At 41.7% G+C, this 24,716-nt stretch overlaps 1 protein-coding gene across 22 annotated transcripts in view; it reads right to left on the bottom strand.

Annotated features, from left to right (window-relative positions):
* Rbfox2 (RNA binding fox-1 homolog 2) overlaps positions 1 to 24,716 on the bottom strand; it is a 288,997-nt gene that overhangs the window by 5,598 nt on the left and 258,683 nt on the right. For 6 of the 22 annotated variants that reach the window (XM_029568322.1, XM_017800611.2, XM_029568321.1 and 3 more), the window contains 9 exons: positions 21,676 to 21,768; positions 18,958 to 19,018; positions 14,331 to 14,384; positions 14,127 to 14,219; positions 12,932 to 13,076; positions 9,323 to 9,362; positions 4,479 to 4,510; positions 1,117 to 1,205; positions 419 to 491 (listed from right to left, as the gene is read on the bottom strand). In XM_029568322.1, coding sequence (XP_029424182.1) covers positions 419 to 491; positions 1,117 to 1,205; positions 4,479 to 4,510; positions 9,323 to 9,362; positions 12,932 to 13,076; positions 14,127 to 14,219; positions 14,331 to 14,384; positions 18,958 to 19,018; positions 21,676 to 21,768 — 680 coding nt within the window. Of the gene's footprint in view, positions 1 to 412; positions 492 to 1,116; positions 1,206 to 4,478; positions 4,511 to 6,524; positions 6,568 to 9,322; positions 9,363 to 12,307; positions 12,413 to 12,931; positions 13,077 to 14,126; positions 14,220 to 14,330; positions 14,385 to 18,957; positions 19,019 to 21,675; positions 21,769 to 24,716 lie in introns of those variants that run through there. The other 16 variants (XM_008843086.2, XM_029568326.1, XM_008843077.2 and 13 more) reach the window with 10 other exon arrangements.

Here is a 24,716-nt window from a genome sequence, read left to right as displayed (position 1 = left end):
TGACTTTTGACCTCTCTCTCTGAAAAGATGGTTGGTCACATCCTGCATTTGAGATGATGCTATGTTGAAACCTAAGTCAATCTCTGAATCAGTGAAACAGATTTCCTGTACAATCTGTAAAATACAGTTGCCCTTCAGTATCCATGGGGGACTGATTCTTGACTGTGCCATGGAAATGTACCTGCTACTGGAACCTGCTTCTTTAGTCCTCCCCTACATGATTTCATTTCCTGCTGCCCCTCTAGGCTACATGGCTGAAACTGGTGCACACACGTAACAAGAGTGACAAAAAGTCCCCTAGAGACCTACGCAGCTCCACCCTTGAGCAATGGATGTGAACGTATTGCTTCCCTAGCTCTCTCAAAGTCTATGGGTAAAAGTTAGGAACAAAATGGCTTTAAAGAAGGTACACACTTACCACAGCGCCAACTCCATAGCTGGCGGCAGGGGCCAGGGCATGGTAGGGGTCAGCTGTGTACACCCTGCCGTAACTGGAAAAGAGAAGCACACAGTCAGAGGGAAGGCAAGACTGTCTAAGAAACCGTAGGGGTGACGGTACTGCAGACCTGTGAGCTACCTGGTCTTGGGCTATTAGGAAAATTGGCAGAATAGACAAAAGACTTTCCTAGTGGGTGTGGTAGCTCATGCCTTCAATCCCAGCACTTGGGAGGCGGAGGCAGAGACAGGTGGATGTGTGTGTGTTCAAGGCCAGCCTGGTCTACATAGTTGAGTTCCAGGACAGCTGGGGCTAAATAGTGAGACACTCTCTTAAAAAACCCAGAACAAAACACAACCTAAACGTTCTGTTTCTACTTCTGAATTGCAGTAACTGAAAAAAATCTTTAAAAAGTGTTTTTATAAAATGGCAAAGAAGGAACTTGGATAAGGAAGAGGGAGACTATGGTCACAACTCGAGACAGAATAAAAGAGTGAGTGCAAGGCTGGGCTCCAAGGCCATGAAGAGCAGGCTGTAGGAAAGCCAGGCTTGCAGGAGGCCCAGGGATCAAGTGCTGTTCTGGAAATGGTGGAAGAGGAAAGGGGGGTGATACGACAGATGGCATGGTGCTCAGAGCATCTGGGGGCCTGCCCGCTCTGTGCTCTGGCCTCTGTACATACCCGTCGCTGTAAGCGGCTGCAGCGGCTGCAGCAGCTGTGGCTGCGGTTGCAGTAGCAGGCTGTGCATATCTGTAGGCTGCATATCCACCCTACAGGAGAGAAGAGAACTGACTTTACAGCTACCTCTCCCCGGGACAGACACATGTACCCACCCCCATACAGACGCACACATGTAGACACGGGGACAGACATAAACACAGACACACATGGGAAGAAATGTTTCAAACTGCACCAGTCTACATGTTATTCTTTTATTAGGAAATCAAGCGTCATCTAATGTAGGAATTTACTTTCCAATTTGTGACAGTAAGAAAAATAAATTACTTAGGTCCTACCTATTAATTTTACGAAATAAAGATGTAAGTTTGGATCTTCACAGTGTTTGCTGGAATTCTAACAAGGAAAATATTCACAGAACACTGGGAGAACTCTGACATGAAATGTGCATTACAGAGTTCAAGAGTTAAAATATGTTACATCCATAGGTCTCAACTTCAGATTCTCTGATGTGTACTTAGACTGGTCACTAAGAAACTGCAGCAGATCACAGGAAGTCTGATCTAGAGCTCAGCTCCACCTGTCCTAGCACGGCTGTCAAGAGGCTGAAACAGTTAACACTATGAAGGAAAGGACCAAGGCAGTCCTGGGGTCAGGAGACTGGCCTGTGAACTAATGCACCTTGACACCTGCTCTTCAAAGTGGTGGTGACAGAAACTGTGGCTTAAAAAGCTCAAATCACTCACTCCTGGCTGTTTCTAAAATTCACCTACTTATTTTATCTCGATCTAATTCGGATACAAATTTTCACCATTGTCCTTTGGCTTTCAAAAGCAGCTGTTCAACTGCTCCACCTGGACACATGTGGTTGCAAACTATGACACAGCCATTGGCTTCTGCGGACACTCTGTGTCTCATGAGCAGCTGAGGTTCTCTACTTTCTCTTTCTTCAAATGCTCAATGTTAATTAAATCTACAATACAAAATTACTACAAAATTCACATTTACTTTTGTTTAGGGTTGAAAAGCATTTTCTAACGGGACCCTGCTCCTCTCAGCCACCCAATGTAACAGCTTCTGGAGTGCTTCTTTGACTTCTGGGAAACACCTGTGACTTTAAGGACTTCCCACACTTTCTGCTTCTTACATAAGCTTTCTCTAGGGAGGCATCTGCACAGTGAGGGAGTCCACTCCAGGTCCACGGTCTATGTTGAGAAGCCATCAGCAGCAGCTTCGAATACACACTTTAAACCCCACTGGCCTTTAGCAGCTGAGCTTTCTTCCCTCTTGGTGGTAAGCCTTTAGTTTTCAGTGACAGATCTTTTATAGACCCGTAAGGGAAGATCCTGATCACCATCACCAAACACTAGCAATGAAGGGTGGCAGGTAGGACTGTGCCAGGAAGCACCCTGAGCGCTAGCCAAGTCTACTGGGGAAGCAGGCTGGACCATGCTGGGCAAGGCTGCTCAAACACACAGTTCACTAAGGTCTCTACGTCAGTCCTTAAACTTTTAATGAGGAAATGAGCAGCAAAAGCATTTGTTAGACAAAGGAAAAGTTAATCATTATAGTTCAAATTTCATCTGGGCCATGAAGGCTCAGTTTTTTACTCTATATAGACATGGTTCCACTAATTTAGACCTGACATCTACAGTCCAGCTATTTTTAGTGAAACTTCCAAAGGTAATTTAGCACTATGTGGTTTGTCTCTTTAGCATTCCTTCAAACACCGAAATAATCTTAAAAATTAGAACCTTTAATCCCAGCACCTGAGAGGCAGAGGCAGGCAGATCTCTGTGAGTTCAAGGTCAGCCTGGTTTGTACTGGTCTATATAGCAAGTTCCAAGTCAGCTAGTGTTACAGGGAGACCCTGTCTCAAAAAAGACCAGAAAAAAAAAAAATAAATAAAAGCAAGCTAAAATAATGAAAGCAATAAAAAAGCTGATTCATGCTTAGCCATGTAAAGTAGTATAAACTGGGGAAACTTTCACCGGGGTCTCATAGAGGCCCAACCACTGGGAGCTTGAGGGGTACAGGAGCTAGTCTGTATATTCTCTCCAATCACAGCTTTGAGTTGTAGCTACTAACTGGGAAGAAAGTCTCTCAAGCAAGGCCACAGACAGCAATGGTTCCCTCACTTTCTTTGGCTTGCAGGAAGCCAGAAGGACCTCAGGGACTTAGAACCAATGTCCCAAGCCATGCAGAATGACCAGGCTGTGGGAACGAAGCCTTCCTTCTTACCCAGAAGGAAAAAAGGGGACAGGGAATCTTTCAACAGATCTACTCTCTTAAAGACGTTCTGATAATGACATTAGAGAGAAGTCATTTAAAGGATGGCTAATGCTAAAGGATGGCTAACACTTTATGGAGGATGCAAGGGTAATATCCTAGTAAAGGAATCTGGTAATTAATCAATGACTAAGAAAAATTAAATTGTATATCATTAAATTATCCCTTTTAGATACATATTTTTACTCCAAAGTATTTCTGGCTATTGCTGCAGTTGGGTATTCAACAGAATGAATCACAAAATGCTACGACAAAATTCAGTTATTTGTATTTGTTTATATTCTAAGATTTCGGAATATGAAGATTCCACAGCGAGGAACTGTTTTCTCAGCTTTTACTTAAACCAGCAAATTTGAACGCTCTTACAGAACACGAGAACAAAGTGCAGTTTGAAACACCAAGGTTTTCATTACTATTTCTTAAATTTTTCAAAAAGAATAAGGTGGGAGGGAGGAGGAGAAAGAGGGCTCAGGCGTGGGGTGGGGGATGGCGCCACGTTAATATTAATCACATTGAAACTAAGCATGCCGACACCTGGAGCTAAAACAACAGCAAAACCACCACGTCCAGACTGGCACTGGCTAACTCTATCTATCCCAGCATTCTCTTGGGACAGCGGTTTGCCCTAGGCTCTACCACAAGCTCGGTGAAGTACACAGCCTCAATTACTAGAGCGTGCAGCCACAACGACCTGGTATTACGGAAACAGTCAGTCACCACTTGAGTTAACATTCCATACCCTAATGACTGGCCCCTCCCCAGCCCAAAGAAGGAGTAAATCTTGCCCACCCGAGCCCTGGCCCATACCACAATGTTAATAATTATAACAAGCAGTAACCCATCTGTTATATCAGAGAAGGGAACAGAGACTCCACTGAGAGATTTAGAGTGAGATGTTAACATTTCTTCAGCTGACTGCACAAACAAACAAACAAAAAAAGAGGAGAAATAATTCATTTGGAGATATGAAGTCATGAATAGCTGATGTGTATTGCTTTTAACCATGCACTGATGCAAAACTGAAGCAACCATTAATAAAAATTAAAAAGGACATATGTATTTACACACAATCAGACCTGTTTGATCTGAAGCAGTTTGCAGATTCTATCTGTGTGTGATTTGAAATAAAACAAAAAATGGGGATTAGCATGGCCACAGCACACCCTAACGTAGGAGGGCACACAGACAGCTTTCTGGAACTCTTGAGGGCTGCCTAGGTTTGGCATGGCTAAACTAAGCTGGTTCAAATACACAAACGCCCCTTGAAAAACAGTTACTTTTCTACTTTTCTTTGTAACTCGTTCTAAATAGTCTTAGTGCTCCCACTCTGGTGGCCCAATGCTCTACCACTCTGCTATTTCATCTGCCTGGCCCTGGCAACAGAACTCAGCCTGACCCACAAGGCGCATCTGGATGCTTGCTCTCCGGCAGCAGCTGCACACGCTCCCTAGTTCTTCCAAGTTCTTCCTGCATTTGCGAAGCTTGTTTTCTCACCTATCTTGCCATACCTCTGCCTTCCACTTCCAGCTTCTCAAAGCTAGATGTTTGCTGCTTTAGAACTTCTCCTCAGAGACTTCGGAAGCTCTGAAAGGAAAGCCACAGTTTCCCAAAGTTGTGTCTTTGAGGTTCTCTACTCTAACCTGAATCAATTTTATCATCTTATTAACTCTACAGCACTGTCACACTGAGCACAGGATTCTGTACTGTTTTGCAGCTCTTTTAAACTGGACAAAATGCAAGTTCTAATCATTCTCCGTATCTGCCCTCTGTCTGCCTATCTACTGCTTTAATCTCACACTGGCAGACTTCCATCTTGTCTTGATTTTAACTTTGCCTTTAATTTTTATTATACTTTTGCTTTAGGATTACATTAAAACAGGACTTTGGTGAGCATGTGATGTCAAGACACCTTCGTTCTACCTGAAAGACAATGACATTATGTGACACTGAAGAGGAGAGTGTATATTTCAATACCAGCAGACAAAATGAAAGCTTGTTATCTCCATGTAGTGTACAGATGAACAGAGCAAGGTGAGAGTGTGTGTGCATGGTGTGTGTGTACACTGGGAACTGGTAGGTGCGATGGTCAACACTGCTATGGAAGGGCAGAGATCTATTCCAATTAGCAAGGGTTCAATTCCTGGCCTCTAGAACCACTGGATTCAGCCCCAGATGATCCTCCCTCCCTCTCATCCCCACTCCAGTTCTCATGAGGGAACATGGTACCTCTGAGTAATGGCAGCAACACAGATTTGAATATGGAATTTATAATTACTGCTTTTGATTGACAGCTCTATCTACTTTGAGAAGTAGTTAAGTTCCATCTTATTGTTTAAAACTGGAGTTAAACTGTTATCAACTTGGTGACCTACTCAATAGATGAAAGATGATCTTTAATGAATCAAATCTTTCAAATACTTTATTATACCACATCTCTCCAAATTAGTTCATTTTTAAAATCTCACTGGGTGGCCACATTAAATAGGTGGATTAAGTACCCTTTTCCTCCTAGCATCCAGTTATCAGCAAACTTTAACAAGCATGCTATTATCCAACAGACTTACTGATCTCGGGGGAAAGGGAAGAGGACAAGGGAGTTGTTCTCACCAGGGTTTGAGTTCCAGCATGTCTAGATTTTTAAGGCAACTGTGTACAACACAGTACATTTACAACTGGGATTTCACTACACAGCTCATGGGCCTCAAAGGTCTTGCTTGGACAGATTTCTACTTCTTCCCTTTGATGTTTCATTCATGGTAGTTGGAAAATGTCCTCAGTTGCTAAGATCTTCAATATAAAGACCAGTTGACCAGTTTAAATACCACAGGCAAATTGACAAATCGAAGGAGGCAGCAGTGATGGGACAGTACATGTAACACGTCTGGTGCAGATGTGTGGCGATGGGACAGGAGCACATACTTTGGAGGAAGTGCTGTGACATGTAGATGTGACTGTGTGCACTGCTGAGGTAGCAGGGCTTAGATCACACGCTCACAAGTCTTGATTGTCCAAAAAAGCCTCTGTTCCCATCTCTAACGTGGAGCTGGAATGGTTAGTATAATTCAATTTTTTCACTGCAATCCACAATCTGATTGATTGGCAGGTCACACTGGCACTCCTACCTGAGGTATTTTAGCGCTAATGATTGGTTCCTGTAAGACTATTCTATAACAGAACACAGGAAGAGCAGTTCAAAAACACAGCTGTGGAAGGAAAACAATCATACAAAATGCCCACTATGGGGCCCGCCAGCCTTTTCTTTCCTTTGGATGCAAGCATGCTTTTCATAGGACAAGAATGAGGAGCAGGTTCTTATCCCACTTAAAAGCTGAATCGGGGGGAATTAGGTCTCTTCTAGTGGGCAAAAAAGAGGGAGGAGTGGACACGCATCTATGTACGGTGCTCCCCAGCCCTGTTCTGGCAGGTCTCTTTACAAACTGAGGACACAATTGCTAGATCAGGTCTCCAGAGACAAGTATGCCATAAAAACAGAAAGAAAAAAACACCTACTAGGACTCACTCTCAAAGAGGGGGACAGGGAAAAATACTTTAAAAACAAATCCAAAACAAAAACAAAAACCAAACCAAACCAAACCAAAACACCAAAATCCTCCAGAATATACTGTGATTGTGCCAGCATGTAGCACGTAGGTTCCTCTCTGTTCCTCTCCTTTGAGCTCTGTCTGGGGCAGGGCACTTTTTATCCATGTGAACTCTATTCTATTGCACGTTTCTGAGGAAATAACATCTACAGGGGTACTGATAAGACTTCCAGATGAGAAGACTGTACAGAAAGACAAACAGACTCAAAGCAAAACAATGTTTTTTGTTTGTGCTCTTAGGACATCCCTTTGCTCCCTCACGTGTGGACTATCTGGTTTTGTAGCTATAGTTAGGTGAGGCCCTAACACACAGCAGCCTTGGTTTTCGTGGAGGGCTTAGATATTACCTTAGTACTACTGTCAACTTTTGTTCCTCCAAACAATTCTGCTTTAGATAGGAGCAAAAAACTGATAGTAACACAGTCAGCAGGGCTTTAGCTAACAGGGGTCAATAGTGAGACATCATCACTGAATCACTCGTTGGGCTTTATAAGGTAATCCAGCTAGATTAAAAAAGATTATTTGTGTGTGTGTGTGTGTGTGTGTGTGTGTGTGAAGAATATTTTCTCTATAGCACAGAAGATGATCTCTCATTAAGATTTTATATTATAAAATAAAGAAATGAGAGCACCATAAACCAATCTTCAGTTGACTGGCTTAATAAAAGCAGGCAACAGGCAACAAACAGAAGCAGGATACACTTAGAAATCCCAAGTGAGGAACACACCACAGGGAAAAACCCTGATTTAGGAAATAATTGAAATGAAAAGCCTGTGACACTAGATTTCAAGAAGACAATACAAAGATAAGCTTTGTGAGAACACTCAGACCAAGGCGTGCAGCAGAATGCACGCTAGTAACATAAGGAAACATGCATATTCAGAAATGTGCAATTTGCTGTAAGATAGTCCTCAGCATCTAACTGTGAATACAGGGGAAAAGTTATCTTTCAGTATTTCTTGAAAACTTCCTAAGCAAAGGGTTGGATTTTAATTAAAGTACAGAGGGGTAATGAAATGAGGCTAGGTGGGTTTCATGCTAGGCTAGGTGAAGTGTTACGTGATTCTGGTAGTCACAGCTAGAGATGGAGCTAGGAAGCAAGAGGATTGGACCCACTCATAACAAAGCTTCCTTTAAGTAGTTAAGACATGCTCTGAAGAGCTACTCTCACAGCACAGGTGTACAGAGTCACTTGGCCCTTGAAGGCAGCATCATCCTCTACTTTCATAAGCCTCCAAAGCATTCTGAATGGCATAAACAATTTAAACTGCTATGGAAATAAGTCATCACAAGGTCTCCTTATAGACTTTGGGAGGTGAGGGTAGAGAAACACCTCTAGGCAATTTTAACCTATCTCCACAGAACAGTTTCCTCCTGGCAAATTTTCTTACTCATTGTCTGAATGACTTGGATAACAGATTAAGCTTGCATTCAGAAGATCATTTGGAATGGTCCAAATGAAAGTCCTCAAGACTCAGAAGCTTTTACTACGCCACTTAGATCACTTTGTCTATCTTTTAAGTAGTGTGTGACCAACAAATCATGGAACTTCAGCTACAGCTAGATGGATATGGATTAAATGTCATTGTGGCTAGTGTAGCCCACAACTCAATGACTGTGAGAGTCTAGACTAATCATTATGTTACTTGGTTCCCCTGCTGGCTGCTAAGAAAGAGTCCCACTGGTTTGGGACTTCTGGGGAGAGAGGTTTTAAGCCCAGAGTCTTTGGGACCCTCTGATTACTATACATTCTTCACTGGTATCAGTTTCTTCTGTGACTCTTACAAGTTTAGGTTTTTTTCAAAGTATGAAAAATTAGAAAGCACACGGTTCAGAAAGCTTATTGCCATTTATGTAAATCAAAGCTCTAATGATCTAAAGAGGGGTGTGAAATGAGACGAAAAGCGGAGGGGGGAAAGAGCTGGTGTACGGCTCAGCTAGTCTTGTTTTAACGTATGCAGATGACACGATAGTGTAAGACTTTAAACCTGCTGATCATCTCAAAAAGCAAAATACCCAAAACATTGGTGGGCAGAGGGAAGGGAAAAGAATATGTCCAGTAGGCTGACCCTAGCAATGATCAGGAAACCCAAAGGCTTAGTTTCTGCACCCAGGGGCAAGCGCAGTGGCGGAGAAGCATGCTTGCATTCTTCAATATATAAATATATATCCACAAGGAAAAAAGGAAATAAAAATCAAATTATAGTTTCAAAAAGGAAAACGAAACAAAAATAAAAACAAAACAAACCAAAGAAACAGAAAAAAAAGGCTGGCTTGTCAGGGGATGGGGTCAAAAAGGCCCCGGTGTGTGTACTTACATAGAGGTCAGCACCGTAAAATCCGTCCTGGTAAACCACACTGCAGAAAATCCACACAAAAACAAAAACAAAAAACAAAAGAACAGAAACACATTCCGGTTATTGAGGACGGCGGCATGCACATGCGCTCTACACAGGCAGGTGATGTATGAATATGTGACCTGGATATGGGGCCATGGCAAGTCAGTGAGAAATGTGTCAAGTGCCCATGTACGTTCCACAGCTCCGACATGTGAGGAGAGGTAAGGGTCTGCAAAACTGGAATGAGTACCTGGCACCTGGTAACTTAGGTAAGGTAACACAGTAACAGCTCTCCTGACAGGGCCTCCCACAGCTTATCTAAGACCTGATGGACTGCAGGTCGGCTTTTTGTATCGGGAGTATTTTAAAACTTAGTTTGCCCTAGGAAGAGTTGTTCTTTAAGAGTCTACAAAGGACAGGGTGTAAAGGGGCTTAACTTCATCAAGAGGGCAGGACCTATATGCAGAGTAAGCTTCAAGCTGTGTTTACTAGGTGACTTTCATTTTGGTAATAAAATGTACTTCTTTCTGATATCCATACATCACCTGCTTTACCCTGCACATTAGACATGCGATAAGATTTGGCTGATCACACAAGCATGCAAAGTATTATTATTCAGCATTTTTAAGAACCAATGCAACACCTCGGAAAAACAAGTCAATCAATTCTGAACAAAGTAAACAGAGAAATGTAATTAAAAAAAACCAAAAGAACAAAACAACCAAAAATACCCACAATGCATTGCTTTCACAAGCAGAGATAATGAGCTAAAGGTTAAGGTGATTGGTCCAAGGTCCAAGAATTGAAAGGTGCAGTGGGGATCCCAGATAGTAACAACATAATCCAGGGTGGGAAGGAGTAACTGGAAGACTTCAAGGGTTCTTTTTTGGCCAATATTTGAAGAATTCTGAAAAATACATCTGATAACTGAGGTTCTGGGCATGACCAGGTGTTATCCTGTCTTATTTAAGATCACAGAACTGAGAAGGCGGCTGCAAGGGTTTGTATTTTCCTGTTTGATAATGGATCTGGATGCAGCAGACAGTACACTGTCTTTTAAAAATCCTTATCTGCAACAGAGTGTATTATTATTCTTAAAATGTAGACTTTGCATTTGATCTTATGAAGTGTTTTGTATATAAAAATTTTCCCCAAAACATCATTTTGGGAGCAAAAGACAAATAGTAGAGAGAAAAGATGAACCTTCTTCACATTTGTTAGATCAAGATTTGGCTTGTCTTACACTTTTTAGGTGTTTATTGCTTATTCAACTAAATAAAATGGAAAATTTCTAATAAGCTAACAAGTAGGCTCATTAAATCATATTTTTAGCTTGAATAAGAAACAGTTTGTTTCTGAATTCTATCTCCAGTGGCATTTTCTTGTATCTACAGGTCAGCATGGCCACCTCAACACCAAACCTGCTATGCCATTGCACTATAATGAGAGGCAAAGCAGACTCATCTTTGATGCCTATACAGCTAAATACTACTCCTTCCTAATCTTCACTTGCAGTTAAAGTCTGATATCGAAAAGGAATCTGCCTCTCCATTTCATTTTAATAAGACTTGCTCACAACGAGAAGGCTGATAAAAAGCACCATACAAGTACTGCAGAGTTAACCTTTGCCACTGTCAATAAGGGGACAACAGGTAAAGAGCAGGAGTGCATTTCTTCTAGAGAAGTGTTGGGATTAAAACATGCAAATATTCTGTTGTTCTAAGTCAAATCACTTAAGTATTCACCTAAACTCTGGAAGAATTTCAATATTCTCTGTATCAAATGCCACAGGAGGCTGGAACACTGTGACTAATGATGGAATTAGCTTGCTAGGCTGAAAATCAATTCTAGACCATTCCCATATAATACTGGACTTATTCCTTGCCATCTTCCATGTACCAGGTGGTTTAGTTAATAAAAAAGAATACATGGGAAATTAGCATTCAGTGTAATGCACAGAAACTGATGTGATTAGACATAAAAAATAAAATACCTTTAATCAAATACATGCTTCACATGGACTTGGTAGAAAAGGGGACTCAAGTTTGATCAGTATTCTCAAATGACCTACATTGATCAGGAATGAACTCCACTGCTTTATAAAGTAACTCAGGAAGTTTCTCTGTGCATTCTCTCTCTGCAAATGTGACAGTACTCTTGGGTTGAAATGGGAGACACATTATGAAAGTGTTGAACTTTCCAAAGATTCATTTTTATGTTTCCCTCAACTATTTCTTCATGAAACAAAGTTGTGTCTTTAATTTACTTCTTTTAAGGAGATGTCAGAGGTTGAAGGTCAAAGGTCAAGTTGAGACAAAAAAGGATAAACTTAAAAAGCAAGTCATGGCAGAAGATGGAGATGATGGATGCATGGGGTTTGATCATCTATAAATTGCAAATGAAAGTTGCTTTCTGAAGCAGCTCCCTTGCGTCTTTCGGAGTCTGCACTTCAGCATGCATACTTGCCTTGTCTAACAAAAATGCTTTAATTCTGTGGCATGGAGGGCTCCTAATGGGATGTCCATTGGTCTATGAATGAATGAATGTTAAGTTAGTACACCTCCAGGGGAAGCCAGTTTTTCTATCAGAAAGGGGACATGCTCTTTCCCTTCATGTTTTAACTAAGAAGCAGTTAACTGGATTATCTGCTGTTTATATTCCTTTGTAAGACTATAGGAAAAAAAAAAAAAGACTGTCATAGGCAGAGAAAAGATGAAGGAGACAAATGTCACATCTTTGAAGAGAGAAAGTCCTTGGTACCACTGAATTAGAGAAATTCACCTTATAAAAAATATACATCTAGGCTGACATGGATAAACAACTGAAAGCAAATCTGCCATCTTCCCTCCTTCTCCCCATTCAAAACAAAGGATTGACTTGTTGCTATGGAATCATTCCACTGCATGAGACGCCCCCCACTGCAAAGCGGAGGGCGAAGGGTGCTCAGCTCTATCAGCTGTTTACCATGACTCAGAGGCCAACTGCAGCTTAATTCCTCCTACTTCTCCCTTTCTCCCTTGATTCAATTGGACTTGGTCATCTTTGAATTAACCTCTTTTAGTCCGTTTCCTACAAAGAAAGCAAATCCATTGTGGGTAACTAGCTCTGCTGCTCACCACCCAGGCAGTGAAACCACGGGGAAGTGCATGTGCCAGCCTCGGCCCCAGCACCGGGTGGTGAGAAGGGGTGAGCACAGCAGATGCGTCCTGGTGCTACAATCTCCAGCTCCTCTCTCAGTTCTCTGCAGTAGTGTTAATTCATATGCGTGCGCTGCTGAGTGAACTCCATGCCAACACACTGCTAGCAAACACAAGACAGTTCTGGCTACTGTCTTAAGCCAACACCATGAAGGCTTAAGGTGGCCAAAATGAAGATTTAGATAATGAATTGACATTTGGTTACATTCCCATGATAGTTTATTTTGGTTCTTGCCATCTAATTCATTAATTTGCAAATACTCATTGAGCATCTAAATGCTGCACGGCAACGTCCCAGAAGTTACGAGAGGGCCATGGCACTTCTGCTTCTTTCTTTATGCCAATTGCTTATTCTAGAGACATTGTGATTTTTCTGGAATCTAATGCTTACCCTGGATAGGCGGGGATGGCTGCTGGAGGTACCGCTCGGACTGCACCATACACTGTCCGCCCTCTGCCCCGCAGATGGGCTCCTCTGAAAGCGGCTGCCGTGGTGGCTGCAGTTGGGTAAGGGAAGCCAGGAACTAAAGGGAGACCCAAAATAGGACAGAAATTTCAACTTGCATTCAATAGCTGGTACAGTCACAACCTGTGAACAAGTTATGGAAAAGATGGAAAGACAGGTACCACATCTTTCTTGAATAGAGTGCATACATATTAATCAGTATACTCCCTACTCTGGGTCTTTGGGAAAAAGTGGAAAAAGAGACACAATAAGACCTCATGAATGATTCCACACCTCATTCACCACAAATCTGGAATGAGTTTACCTGGTCCTTCCCAGTTTTTTCACTAGAATGTAAACTGACAGGAAAACAAAACAAAACAAAACAAAAAACCAGGTTAAGAGTCTCTAAGAACTACAGTACTAAGACGTCAGGTTTTTAATTTGGGGAGTAGTTTAAATCACATTGACATAAAATCTTCAACTGGCTAACAATCTTATTTTCAACTGTTATTATATACATACAATTACTCACAAGAATGTTCTTTTTGTGTTTTTAAATGCTACCAACCTCCAAGGCATTCAATAGCATTTAGAACATTCATTTGTCAATTTTATTTCTTTATTGAAAAATTTTAACCTGAAACATAAGGTGAGAGGGAACTATCCCCTCCCCAGTGCCTTGTATCATTTTTTTAGGCAGACATTTTCTAAGGTCTGTTTTAAGCATGCCTCGCTTGAAAGGCATGCAGAAACACTGACTCCACATCTGCGGAATCCTGTTTAATTACATCTCTTGCCAGAGTAGAAGGGCTAGGTTAAAGTGGACTAGGAGAGGACATGAAGAATGCAGTCACACTGTAGACACACTGATATCTTGATATCCTTACCAAGTACAGGCTAGACTATTTTTCACATGTTCATCCTCTACATTCTCCAGTGAATTTTTGTTTTCTGACAATCTTAACACTCGGTTAGGAAGATGCTAACAAGAATTCAACAGAACAGGGCACTGTGATGCTATCTATCACCCCTCTTAACAAGTCTCAGTTATGTATCACACTAGAAGAAGAAAACAGACCAAACTAGCACATCAGTGGCAGTAGTCAAAACCCATGCCAGGTCAATATAGGCTACTTACTGATTAGAGGAATGTAAGTGTTGATGCCCCCTCTTCCTGAAAGGGGCACAGCTGCCTCATTTCCTAGGGACACATCTGCTTGAAAGCTGGAGGCTGGGTGCATTAAAAAATAATGAAAATGTGAAAAGGTTATAAAGAACCAGCAAACTGAACACCCCGCAGACACTGCTGTGAACTTGTACAACGGAAGCGTTCCAACACTACCTGCATATAACTCAGGGCCATACACAGCTCCAACTACTGGGCTTAATTTCCAGCCTGAAACAGAAAAGAAGAAGTGAACACTTAAGACTATGTAGGACAGAGGTGAGCTATACTGTCAAGATGGCTTCCAACATTTCTAGGCTCACTTTTCTTTACTGCTCCAATTCAAGATTTACAGGAAAGGACAATGGCATCTTTCAGCAGAACAGCTGAGGGGTGAAGGCTTGGGCAGATAGGCAGGGTACACGGAATAAAGGGTGGGAAGACAGAGAATGTCCTAGCTATCTTTAACTGTCCACCTGACACAGCCTAGAGTCACCTGAGAAGGAAGTCTCAACTGAGGAATTTCCCAGATCAGACTGGTCTGTAGACATGTCTGTGGGGGACTATCTTGATTGCTAATTGATAGAGAAAGGTCAAGCCCACTGTGGGCATCACCATTCTCCGGGCAGGTGGTCCTGGGCCATACAAGAAAGCTAGCTAAGCATGAGCCTGCTAGTGAGCCAGCAAGTAGCATTCCTCCATGGTTTCTGCTTCAAGTTCCTGCTTGAATCCTGCCCTGACTTCCCTCAGTGATGAACTGTGACCCTAAAGTTGCTTTTGGTCAGTGTTTTATCATAGCAACAGAAAGCAAAAAGAACAGAAAGAAATTAGGAGGAGGAAGATGGAGAGGGAATGAGAGGAAGAGGCAAAATGTGGCTAGAACACTATCCAGATGACTTTCTCTTAGTTTAGAAGAGGCAAGAAGACAGAAAACTCATCATTGGGTATCACATGGTGATACTTTCTTATATGTGTTCTGGACGTTGCTTTCTACTAGTTGTTTTATACAGGTGTATGCTCACTGAATTCAAAACTGGCCTGGAACTTGTCTCCACATTCAGTTATACATGAAGGCTTTATGGGTAAATGGAAATTCTCTTTCATGGGGATTTTACTAGGGCTCACCGAGTGAGAAGGGAAAGACATGCAATAATAAAGTACAAGGTCCATTCCCATCTTTCCTGCATGGCTTCTGAGGTTTCAAGTTGTAATGACATATTTGAGTTATTCAGACTCTCTTAACTGAAGAATACCAGTTTGCTGTCAAACATTAGGCTCAAGATTTATAAATTATAAATGCTGAGTTATCAAACAGTATCATTTTTTAATACCATGTTTGACGAAAATTATTTCTTCTTCCACTTTATCTATCTGAAAGAATAGGGCAAATGTCTTTTCAAAGCAAGAAACTCATTCTACTTTCCCCTAACAATGAGGAGAATTCTAAATAAAAACCCAATCTATACACTTACTGAGCCATACATAAACACGGGTATACCATGTTTTTTTTTTTTTCCGTGGTGACTGGGTCTTCATGGATTTCTTCCCCTAGCACTGTTGCATTGCTATGAATATGGGAATGGAAAGAAAGCCAAGTCTACTGAAACTACAGATTTTTCTTTCATTTTCTACACTTATTTAGTATGTGTGTATGTGAGTGGGTCTGTGTGTGCCATGGTGTACATGTGGAGGGTCAGAGATCAATTTGCAGGAGTTAGTTCTCTCCTTTCACCATGTGGGTCCTGGGGATCAAACTCAAGATCGACAGGTATGGCATTAAGTGCCTTTACCCACTGAACCCTCTTTAAGACAAGATTTGCTATGCCGCCCAGGCTATGTGCCCTGGAACTCATTATTCTCCTGTTTCAGCCTTCTAAGTGCAGAGATTATAGGTGTGAGCCACCAGTTGTGACTGCAATTAACAGATTCAAATGGCCATAAACAAAGACATCACCCATACATTCCCAATCAACCCAATCTGCCATTTGCATGAAAGTGTTCATGAGGGTCAGAAGATGGCTTACTGGGTAAAGGTGCCTGCTGCCAAGTCTGTTTGATCCCTAGGACCCTCATGGTGGAAGGACAGAACAGAGATCCTTAGGGCTAAAGGTTATCCTCTGATCACACACATGCATGTATGCCCCCACACAAGCCATAGCATCTGTGTGCCCACATACAAACACACGAACTCCCTAATTAAATAAAATGTAAAATGAGAAAGTGCTGACTCATATACCTAAGGTCTCTTCATCATTCTATGTGAAATTCTGGCCAAGTTTGAGCTGAAATCTGACTAGAACTGGAGGTGCATGAATGCCCCACAATGTGCAACGTTTGAGTTCCATAGACATTGCAACTTCTCTTAAAAAATTAAGTGTTTCCAACCAATGTAAAGGATGAGAACGCTCAGCCAACAGAAGGCTCCCACACACTTTCCTAATCTTGGGACCTTTAATGCAGCAGCAGTGTTCTTGACTATCAGGTTTGAACACTATTTAGAATAACACCCCAAGGCTTTTTCTCTCCTAGCAGAGGCACTGTTACTTCTTGAGTACTCTCTTTAAGTCCTCACAATGATGGGTTGCTACTAATATGTGGAGATTTTTTTTTTTAAAGTTTTGTACAATATATTTTCACAGGCGCCATCTGACCTTCACAAAACCCAAAGAGGGAGAAAAACATAACACATCTGTGACTGTGGGTAGACATGGCTCTATGCTGGGCCCAATGCTCCAAATAGTAAGTGGGAGGGAGGTTGGGTTCTAACAATTTCTAAAAGCCTTCTGGTGCTAAAATTCTGTGGTTGCTAATTTACAATTATGAAAATAGCATCAAACAAGAAATTGGTCTATACTATAGAGTAAAATGTACACGAAATCTAGAAGTAGAATTCCCAAATTCTGAAATTCAGAGGCTCTTCCTGTCACACCATACAATTTTTCCTGGAGCTAAAGGAAATTTGACATAACCTGCCCTTTTCCTTCTGTTTCATACAGGGTTTAAGTCAAAATTACAGAAGCCTGTTTTTGCAATAGCAATAAAAATATGAAAACGAGGTTAAGTGGGAGTTGGTGGTATCTTATGATTAATCCACTAAGATGAACAGCAACAATGGAAATTACACTGAAAACCTGCACTCCTGTGTAAAAGACTAGGCCAGTATGTTTAGCAAAGAGCTTAAGAAACACAAAATCTCAGGACCCAAGCTACTTGACTTCCTCTTTATTCTTCAAACTGGTTCCGTAGAACAGTTTGCACAAAGCCACTGTATCATTACAGTTTAAAAGCGCATTCCATCTCATTTAGAAAACATTAACCTCAAGTTTGACAGCAGATATAAAAGTTTGGTTTTTTAATTTACTTTCTTTTTGTCGTTTTGAGACAGGGTCTCCCTGTAGCCCCCATTGGCCTGGAACTTGCTATGTAGACTAGGCTGGCCTTGATCTCACAGAGATCTGACTGCCTCTGCCTCCTGAGTGCTGGGATTAAAGGCGTGGACCACCACACCGGTCTTAAGATTTTTAATTATGTGTATGTGTGTGTGCATGTGCATGTCCCTGCATGTATGTGTGTATGTGCATATATGCCTAAGTCTAGAGGCATCAGATCCCTCCAGAACTGGAGTTATCAGTGGTTGTGAGCTGTCTGATGTGGGTGCTGGGAACCTAACCTGGGGGTCCTCCGTAAGAACAGCACATGCCCTAAACTGTTAAGCCACACTCCAGTCTTAAATTCTGCTTAAAAAATTTTTAGCACTTTTTAGCATGAGACAATGAGCATGCTTGTGTGCCATGGTTCACATGTGGAGGCCAATGGACAACTTGGGGAAGTCAGTTTCTCTTTCACCCTGTTTCCATTACTGTGTGGTGTATTCCAGGCTAGCTGTCCCAAGAGCTTCTGGCTGATTTTCCTGTCCCTGCCTCCTATCTCTACGTAGCAGTGCTGGGATTACAGATGTGTACCACCATATTATCTGGGTTCCAGGGGTCGAACTCAGGCTGTCAGGCTTACTCACTGAACTATCTCTCCAGTCCAAAAGTTCTGTTTCTGTTAGGACAAATTACTCAGAAAATTTTGTTCTCAGTGAGAAATATTTATTTATATTAAAAAAATTTTTTTATGTGTATGCATGTATTGCCTGCATGTAGGTAAGTGCACCCATGTCCTGCAATGCCCTTGGAGGTCAGAAGAGGCTGTCGGATCCCCTGGGACTGGAGTTACGGACAGTTGTTAGCTGCCATGTGAGTGCTGGGCTTCAAAACCGGGTCTTCTGCAAGAATAACCAGTGTTCTTAACCGCTGAGCCACTTCTCCAGCCCCCTCAGTGAGAAATATTTATGAAACTAACTATATAACTTGCCATCGTGGATTAGAAAATCTACCCACATCCATTCTCCCTATGGTCATTACTGCCAGGCCTTACGGAAAGCAAGGAGTCTAGAACCACAAAAGTGACCAAGACATATCTTTCCTTCCTACCCATCCAGCTCAGATGCATCTGAAGAGGAGCCAATAGCAAAACAGGCTTGCTGGGCTGCCACAGTTAGGTGGGCAATCCTCACATACTACAAGGAGCTACAGAGGCTGCTCGAGGGCTTCCTGACCTGACTGAATAGGCAACCTCAACTGAAGATGGTACCATGTAACAGAAAGTTAACAAGAGCAGAACACCTGCCTAACTAAAGGCTTAATGCAAATTAAACAAATGGTCTTAAGACTGACACTTGGAGATTTCTACAAGCTCAGAAATTTCAGGTATTTAGAGGAATAAATGACATCCCCAGAGGACCTGTGTAGTTTCATACCGTTTGCATATGGCGTGACCATCTTCTTATTGGTCATTACACGTGCTGTAGCATTATTCACCTAAAAACAAGGACACAGAGGGGCGGGGAAGAAGCATGAATTAGGGAACTTCACTGCACACCTAACAACACAGTACTTTATTTAAAATGCTGACAGCATTGAGATTAACATTATAAAACATTTACAAAATTTTCATATAAGTGCTTATTAAATGGGGCTAACAAGAGTAAAATGTAGTTTCTTGGTCTCCAAATAGAAAACTAAGGTTATTCTACCACTAATATTCCAAAGGAGATACATTTACAAGTTCTTTGGAGACCCTTAAGTAGATGTCTCTACATTTGGGAAAACTCAGAAAAAAGGAAATAGTGAACAACTGTATCTGTGAATGAACTTTGAAATTAGTAATAAAATGGAGGTTTGCCACCAGAGCCATGAAGGAGATTCAGAGGGAGATAATAAAGTCAATCTATTGATGCCACCTGTCCTATATTTTGTGTTTACGTAAGATTTTACTGTCTGGGGTTAGTAAATAAATAAAGGAATGAAAGAGTCCTGATGTTGACAGTCTTTAGGACCATTCTGAATTTTCCAGACCATATGGGCTGTTCATTTAAGAATGATGTTTTCAGAAGGCCTTTGGTGTAGGTGCTTAGCTCTGAAGTACTCAACTTCATCTTCCTTTCTACCCCATGGCAAACACATGGTTTGAGGCGCTCTCCATGCCAGAGTAAGCAACCCTCATGAAGACTGTGTTGCTGGAGAAAGGAAGGACAGAACCTGGAATTCAGGATACTGTGGGCGGCCTCAAGGACAAACCCCAGTGCTCTTGTGAGAAGGGTAAAGCCTCACCATAGAACTCAGCTATGGACTGTCTTGAACGTGAGACTTAAGGAATATAAATGTGTCTTATTTTTTTTCTGAAGCAAAGTCTTATTAGCAGCTCAGGTTGAGCCTGGAATTTGCTGTGTAGCCAGGCTGGCCTCCAACTTTGATTTTCCTGCTTCAGCCTCCTGAGTCCCAAGATTACAGAGGCTTGTCTGGCAAGGCCGGCGTACTTTGCCTCTTGGTATACACTGTGTTAGATTTATGTTATGAAGACAAATTTTAGGTAGAATTAAAAAAAGTATCTTTTGTGACGTGTAGAGTGATTTTGTTCCTGTGTGGCGACAGCCTGAAACTCCATTTACTCTAGTTTGACCCGTAGATAATGGAAACATTTCACGTTTACAAAGAAAGAATGAATGGGAGACAACAATGATGAGACTGAGAGCATGCAGTTAAAACACACACACAGAAGAAAGGGGGACAGTGAAGAGCAAGGTCAGAGTGGAGCGAGAGCGAGAAGCAACTGCTAGAGCAGAAAGCAACCAAGCAATTCAAAAGAACACAGCCAGAACCAACCAGACACTACCAGTCAGCAGGAGACACCAACAGCTGCAGGGGGAGAGGGGTGGGAAGGACAGGAATGAGAACGGGGAAAGAGAGCAGTGAGACAGAAGTGAGGAAGGGGTGGTGGGCAGGAAAAGAGCCACCCAGTCAAAGAAAGAACTACACAGTGGCTTGGCAGAGAGGAAAGGTGGGGAAGGACATCAGGGCAGGAAGTGCATTAATAAAACCAGCCAGACTGGAGTTGAATAACTCTGAGTAAGATGTGCAGGGGAAAAAAAATCACCATGAAGTCAGTAACCAAACAGCTCAGACTGCTACAAAACAATATATACATCCAAAGTCCAGGCGACATCACCCCACAGCATTGAAAATAAAGGGGAGGGGAAGGAGGAGGAGCAAGTCAATCACATTTTGTAGTGTTAATGTGAGATGGCAGATGGACTTTTTCTTTCTTAATTGTTTTGTAATTACATTTTTAAAAGCTTCTTCTCTAGCACTTCGATTCACTTACCGCCAACGGGTACCATCGCCAGCATTGTGTATAGTTACCATGGAAAGAGTGAGTCAAGTGAAGGGCCCTAAATGCTAAACCATTGGAAAGGGGGAAAAAAGCAAAATATGCAGACATCTTACTCAAATGGTGGCTTTTATATTTAATACTTTTAAAAATTGGGAAAGGGGAGAGGAGCCAGTTAACCTTCAATGTGTTAGTCACACCAGAGGACTGGTGAGCCCAGGTGGCTGACTCAATTGTAGCCACAGCATCTATGCAGCTAGCCCTCTAGAAGATGCTATCTGTAAAGTTAAGAATAAACTTCAAATTCTCGGTATAGTTAAAAACTACCTGAGTTTTGGATTCTGTCCTCCCTCCCACAACCTCTAGAATCATCTATCCATGCTTATCACACGCACATGGAGGCGAACTGGCCTCCAAGACACAATGTTACAAGCTAGATAGTTTTTAGACATTTCTAAAGTTAGCTTTGCTTAGACCTCATCATAGGAATTCAGAGTCTCACAAACTGAAGCAAAGGGGGAAAAAAAAATCAAGAGAGCAGAGGATGAACATTCTGGAAGAGGAAAAAAGTAAATGAAAAAACAAGGAAACACATTCCCACCCCCTAAATTAAAACCCCAAATGACCTAAACCAGGGGAAGAGGCAGATAGGAGCGGTGACTTTTATACAGTGCAGTGCGAGAAGGCGAAGAGCACAGGTACAGACAGGTGCACACACACAGGACGGGCTTCCAAATGAGAAAGAAGTGAGGCAATACAAAAAGAAAAAAAAATATAAACGAGAAATTGAATTATTGAAGACATGCACCTCGATTTTACGGCCCTCTACCACGGTGCCGTGCAATTTCTCCCTGGCCCTGTCTGCATCAGCACTATTCTCGAAAGTTACGAACCCGAATCCCTGCATGCAGCGGGAGAAGGGGGGAAAACATGCACATCGTTATATTGAAATACTTGTCTCTTGGTAAATAGAGAAAATATCAACAGTATGAAACTGACATCAGCACAGTTCAACACTTCAGCAGTACTCGTCCAAAGGCACGTTTCTGGTCCATGCATACTTTGTAAAGGGAAATTAAACCCAATAAAGGATAAAGAACTGTAATAACAGTAACAATAACTTCATTAACAATAATAACAATGAACTAAAATATAAAGCACGTGAGGCCAGACCAAGATTAAGGTACTAAGTTACTCGGGTCAAACTATTCAACAAAAATATGAACACTAAAAAACATACAGTATTATTATTGCATGCATTGGTATATACCAGGTGTATGTGGAAGATAGAGGACGATGCCAGATGTCTTCCTCAATTGCCCTTCACCTTATTTTTATTATTTATTTTTTAAACATTTAGTTATTTATTTTGTGTGGTATGTGTGTGGAGGTCAGAGGACAACTTGGAAGAGATGGTTCTCTACTTTCGCTGTGGAAGGGGTTCCCACTTTAGATGGAACTCAGGTTGCTAGGCTAGGCATCAGGTGCCTTTACTCACTGAGCAATCTCATCAGCCCTCCACCTGATTTTTTGAGACAGGGTCTTCCAATGAACCTGTAGTTCTCCAATTGGCTAGACTGCCTGGCCAACGAACCCCAGGGATCCTCCAGTCTTCACCTCACCAGCACCAGGGTTACAGTTTATGCACGGCTGCATTCAGATTAAAAAAAACAAAACAAAACATTTACGTATGTATGTATGTATGTATGTATGTGCATGTGTGGGTAAGCATGTGCCGTGTGTGTGTGTGTGTGTAGTCAAGAGGAGCACTTGTTCTCTCCTCTCATCATGTGGGTTCGGGAGACTGAATTCAGGTTGTCAGACTTAGCAGCAGTGTCTTTTTATCTGCTGAACCATCTCCATGTGCCTGGATTTTTTACATGGGTGCTGCGGAACAGGTCCTCATGCCTACAAGGTAAGCATTTTACAAACAGAGCCATCTTCCCAGCCCCGACCATTTTTAACTCCTATGCTTGCCTCTTGATTTAGGCTGTTAATGAGCATGATGCCCCTTATGTACTACTAATAAAGAATCGACTCTTGGACCCCCAGGTCTATTATTCTCTATTGATGGCTATATGAAATTTCATATTCAGTATTAATCACTACCTAATGAGATTTGAAAGGAGAGCTAAGTATTTTACTTCTACTTTACTTGTCACTTATACCACTATCCTTTGCAAACAGGATAATTTAAGACAGTTGTGAGGTCTAATTCTGCAGGTATCAGGTATGGAAACTATCCTTTGCAAACAGGATAATTTAAGACAGTTGTGAGGTCTAATTCTGCAGGTATCAGGTATGGAAACAAGTAAATCTATCACAAGACAATGAATAACTATGACTGTTCTGCAATAAGAATTTTAAATGATCAGATTGGGACTTTACAGGAAAAATGTATACAGCAGAAGTTCAGAAAACTGCTAATCCAAATTTGCCTATCATGCATCTGTTGATATCTGTATCTGCTGTTAAATATACTAGTGATTTTCCACATAAAGAACAGTCAACAGGCAATGAACAGGAGTGAGAAATGTTAGTGACATTAGCTGTACACTGTCCAATCTGAAAAAACTGCCATTAAGTAACACAGTAGATGCCACAATGGGTCAAGATTAACTTAATGTGTCTCTGTGGCTGGTACAGAGATGGAGTGGAGCTTGAACTCATTAAGTACACAGAGCAGGAGAGCAGGAAGCTAGCCCACACCTCTCTGTTCCCATCATCGCTACTGCTTCTGCTGTGCAATTTACTTATGCTTACGTCTCATAAAGCACCACCAACTTTACTTTAGGTACCTTGCTGTTACCGTCCACTCTGCAACTGTAATTTACAAATAATCTCTCCAGCTGTTCACACCTGCAGAGTGGTCTTTTCTCAGGATTTTCTGGGGAGAAAATTTTCACCAGTTCTCTTGTGCCCTTAGCAATTTCTGATCTTCTGAAGGAGAGTCAAGCTTCTTGCTCTGTCACAAAACAACGTAAGCATGCATTCATGCACAAAATCCTGTCTGAACTGAGACTCGGCCAACAGTGTGCGTTGCTCAATGACTGGATTTTACAGAAGACTAGGGTCACTAGTGCTCCAAATGGTGATGTGAATGGGTGGTATCTGAGGAGCCAATGGACTGTCTCATCCCACAATTTGCACAGCACTATAAATACTGTAGGAAGGTAATGCTCAGCTGACAGAAAACCTAAATGTGTGTTTACTGTGATAGAATATTATAGGTAATTTTGCTTAATACCATCTTAAAGAATGCATACATTTGTTGAAAATATCAACAGGAAAGTATTCAGTAACCCATTTTGATATCAACATGTTGTAGCCACTTTTGACACCTCAAGGTACACAATGCAAATTACTGAGGATGCCAACTTATTTCCTTCCTTTGTGGATAAACAGACCCCATCTAAGACAAGACAGCTCTCCAACTTGAGAATCCCCAAACAGGCAAGTTAAGTCAATTTTAAGAAAGGTCATAAATAATGATGAGCTTTTTGAAATGTATTTTTAAATATTTCATTTTTAATTATGAGTATGTGTGTGTTTCTGTGTGGGTATGCATCTGATAAGAGCAGGTGTCTGCAGAAGCCAGCAGGGTCAGATCCCCTGGAGCTGGAGTTACAGGTTGTTGTGTGTCACATGATGTGGGGGCTGAAAACTGAAACTGGCGTTCTATTCAAGACAAGCACTCTTAATTAGAGCCATCTCTCCAACCCTGTGTGATGAGTTTTTAAAAAATATTTTATTATTTTTTTGTGCATGGGTGTAATCCTGCATGTATGTAGGTGCACCTGTGTCATGCAATGCCCAAGGAGGTCAGAAGAGCGGGCTGGATCTCTTGGA

Source organism: Nannospalax galili, unplaced genomic scaffold, assembly GCF_000622305.1.
Source record: "Nannospalax galili isolate Female #2095 unplaced genomic scaffold, S.galili_v1.0 scaffold39, whole genome shotgun sequence".
NCBI classification, from domain to species: domain Eukaryota; kingdom Metazoa; phylum Chordata; class Mammalia; order Rodentia; family Spalacidae; genus Nannospalax; species Nannospalax galili.
The sequence above is the reverse complement of the archived record's forward strand: the minus strand, read 5'-3'. Positions and strand labels throughout refer to the sequence as shown.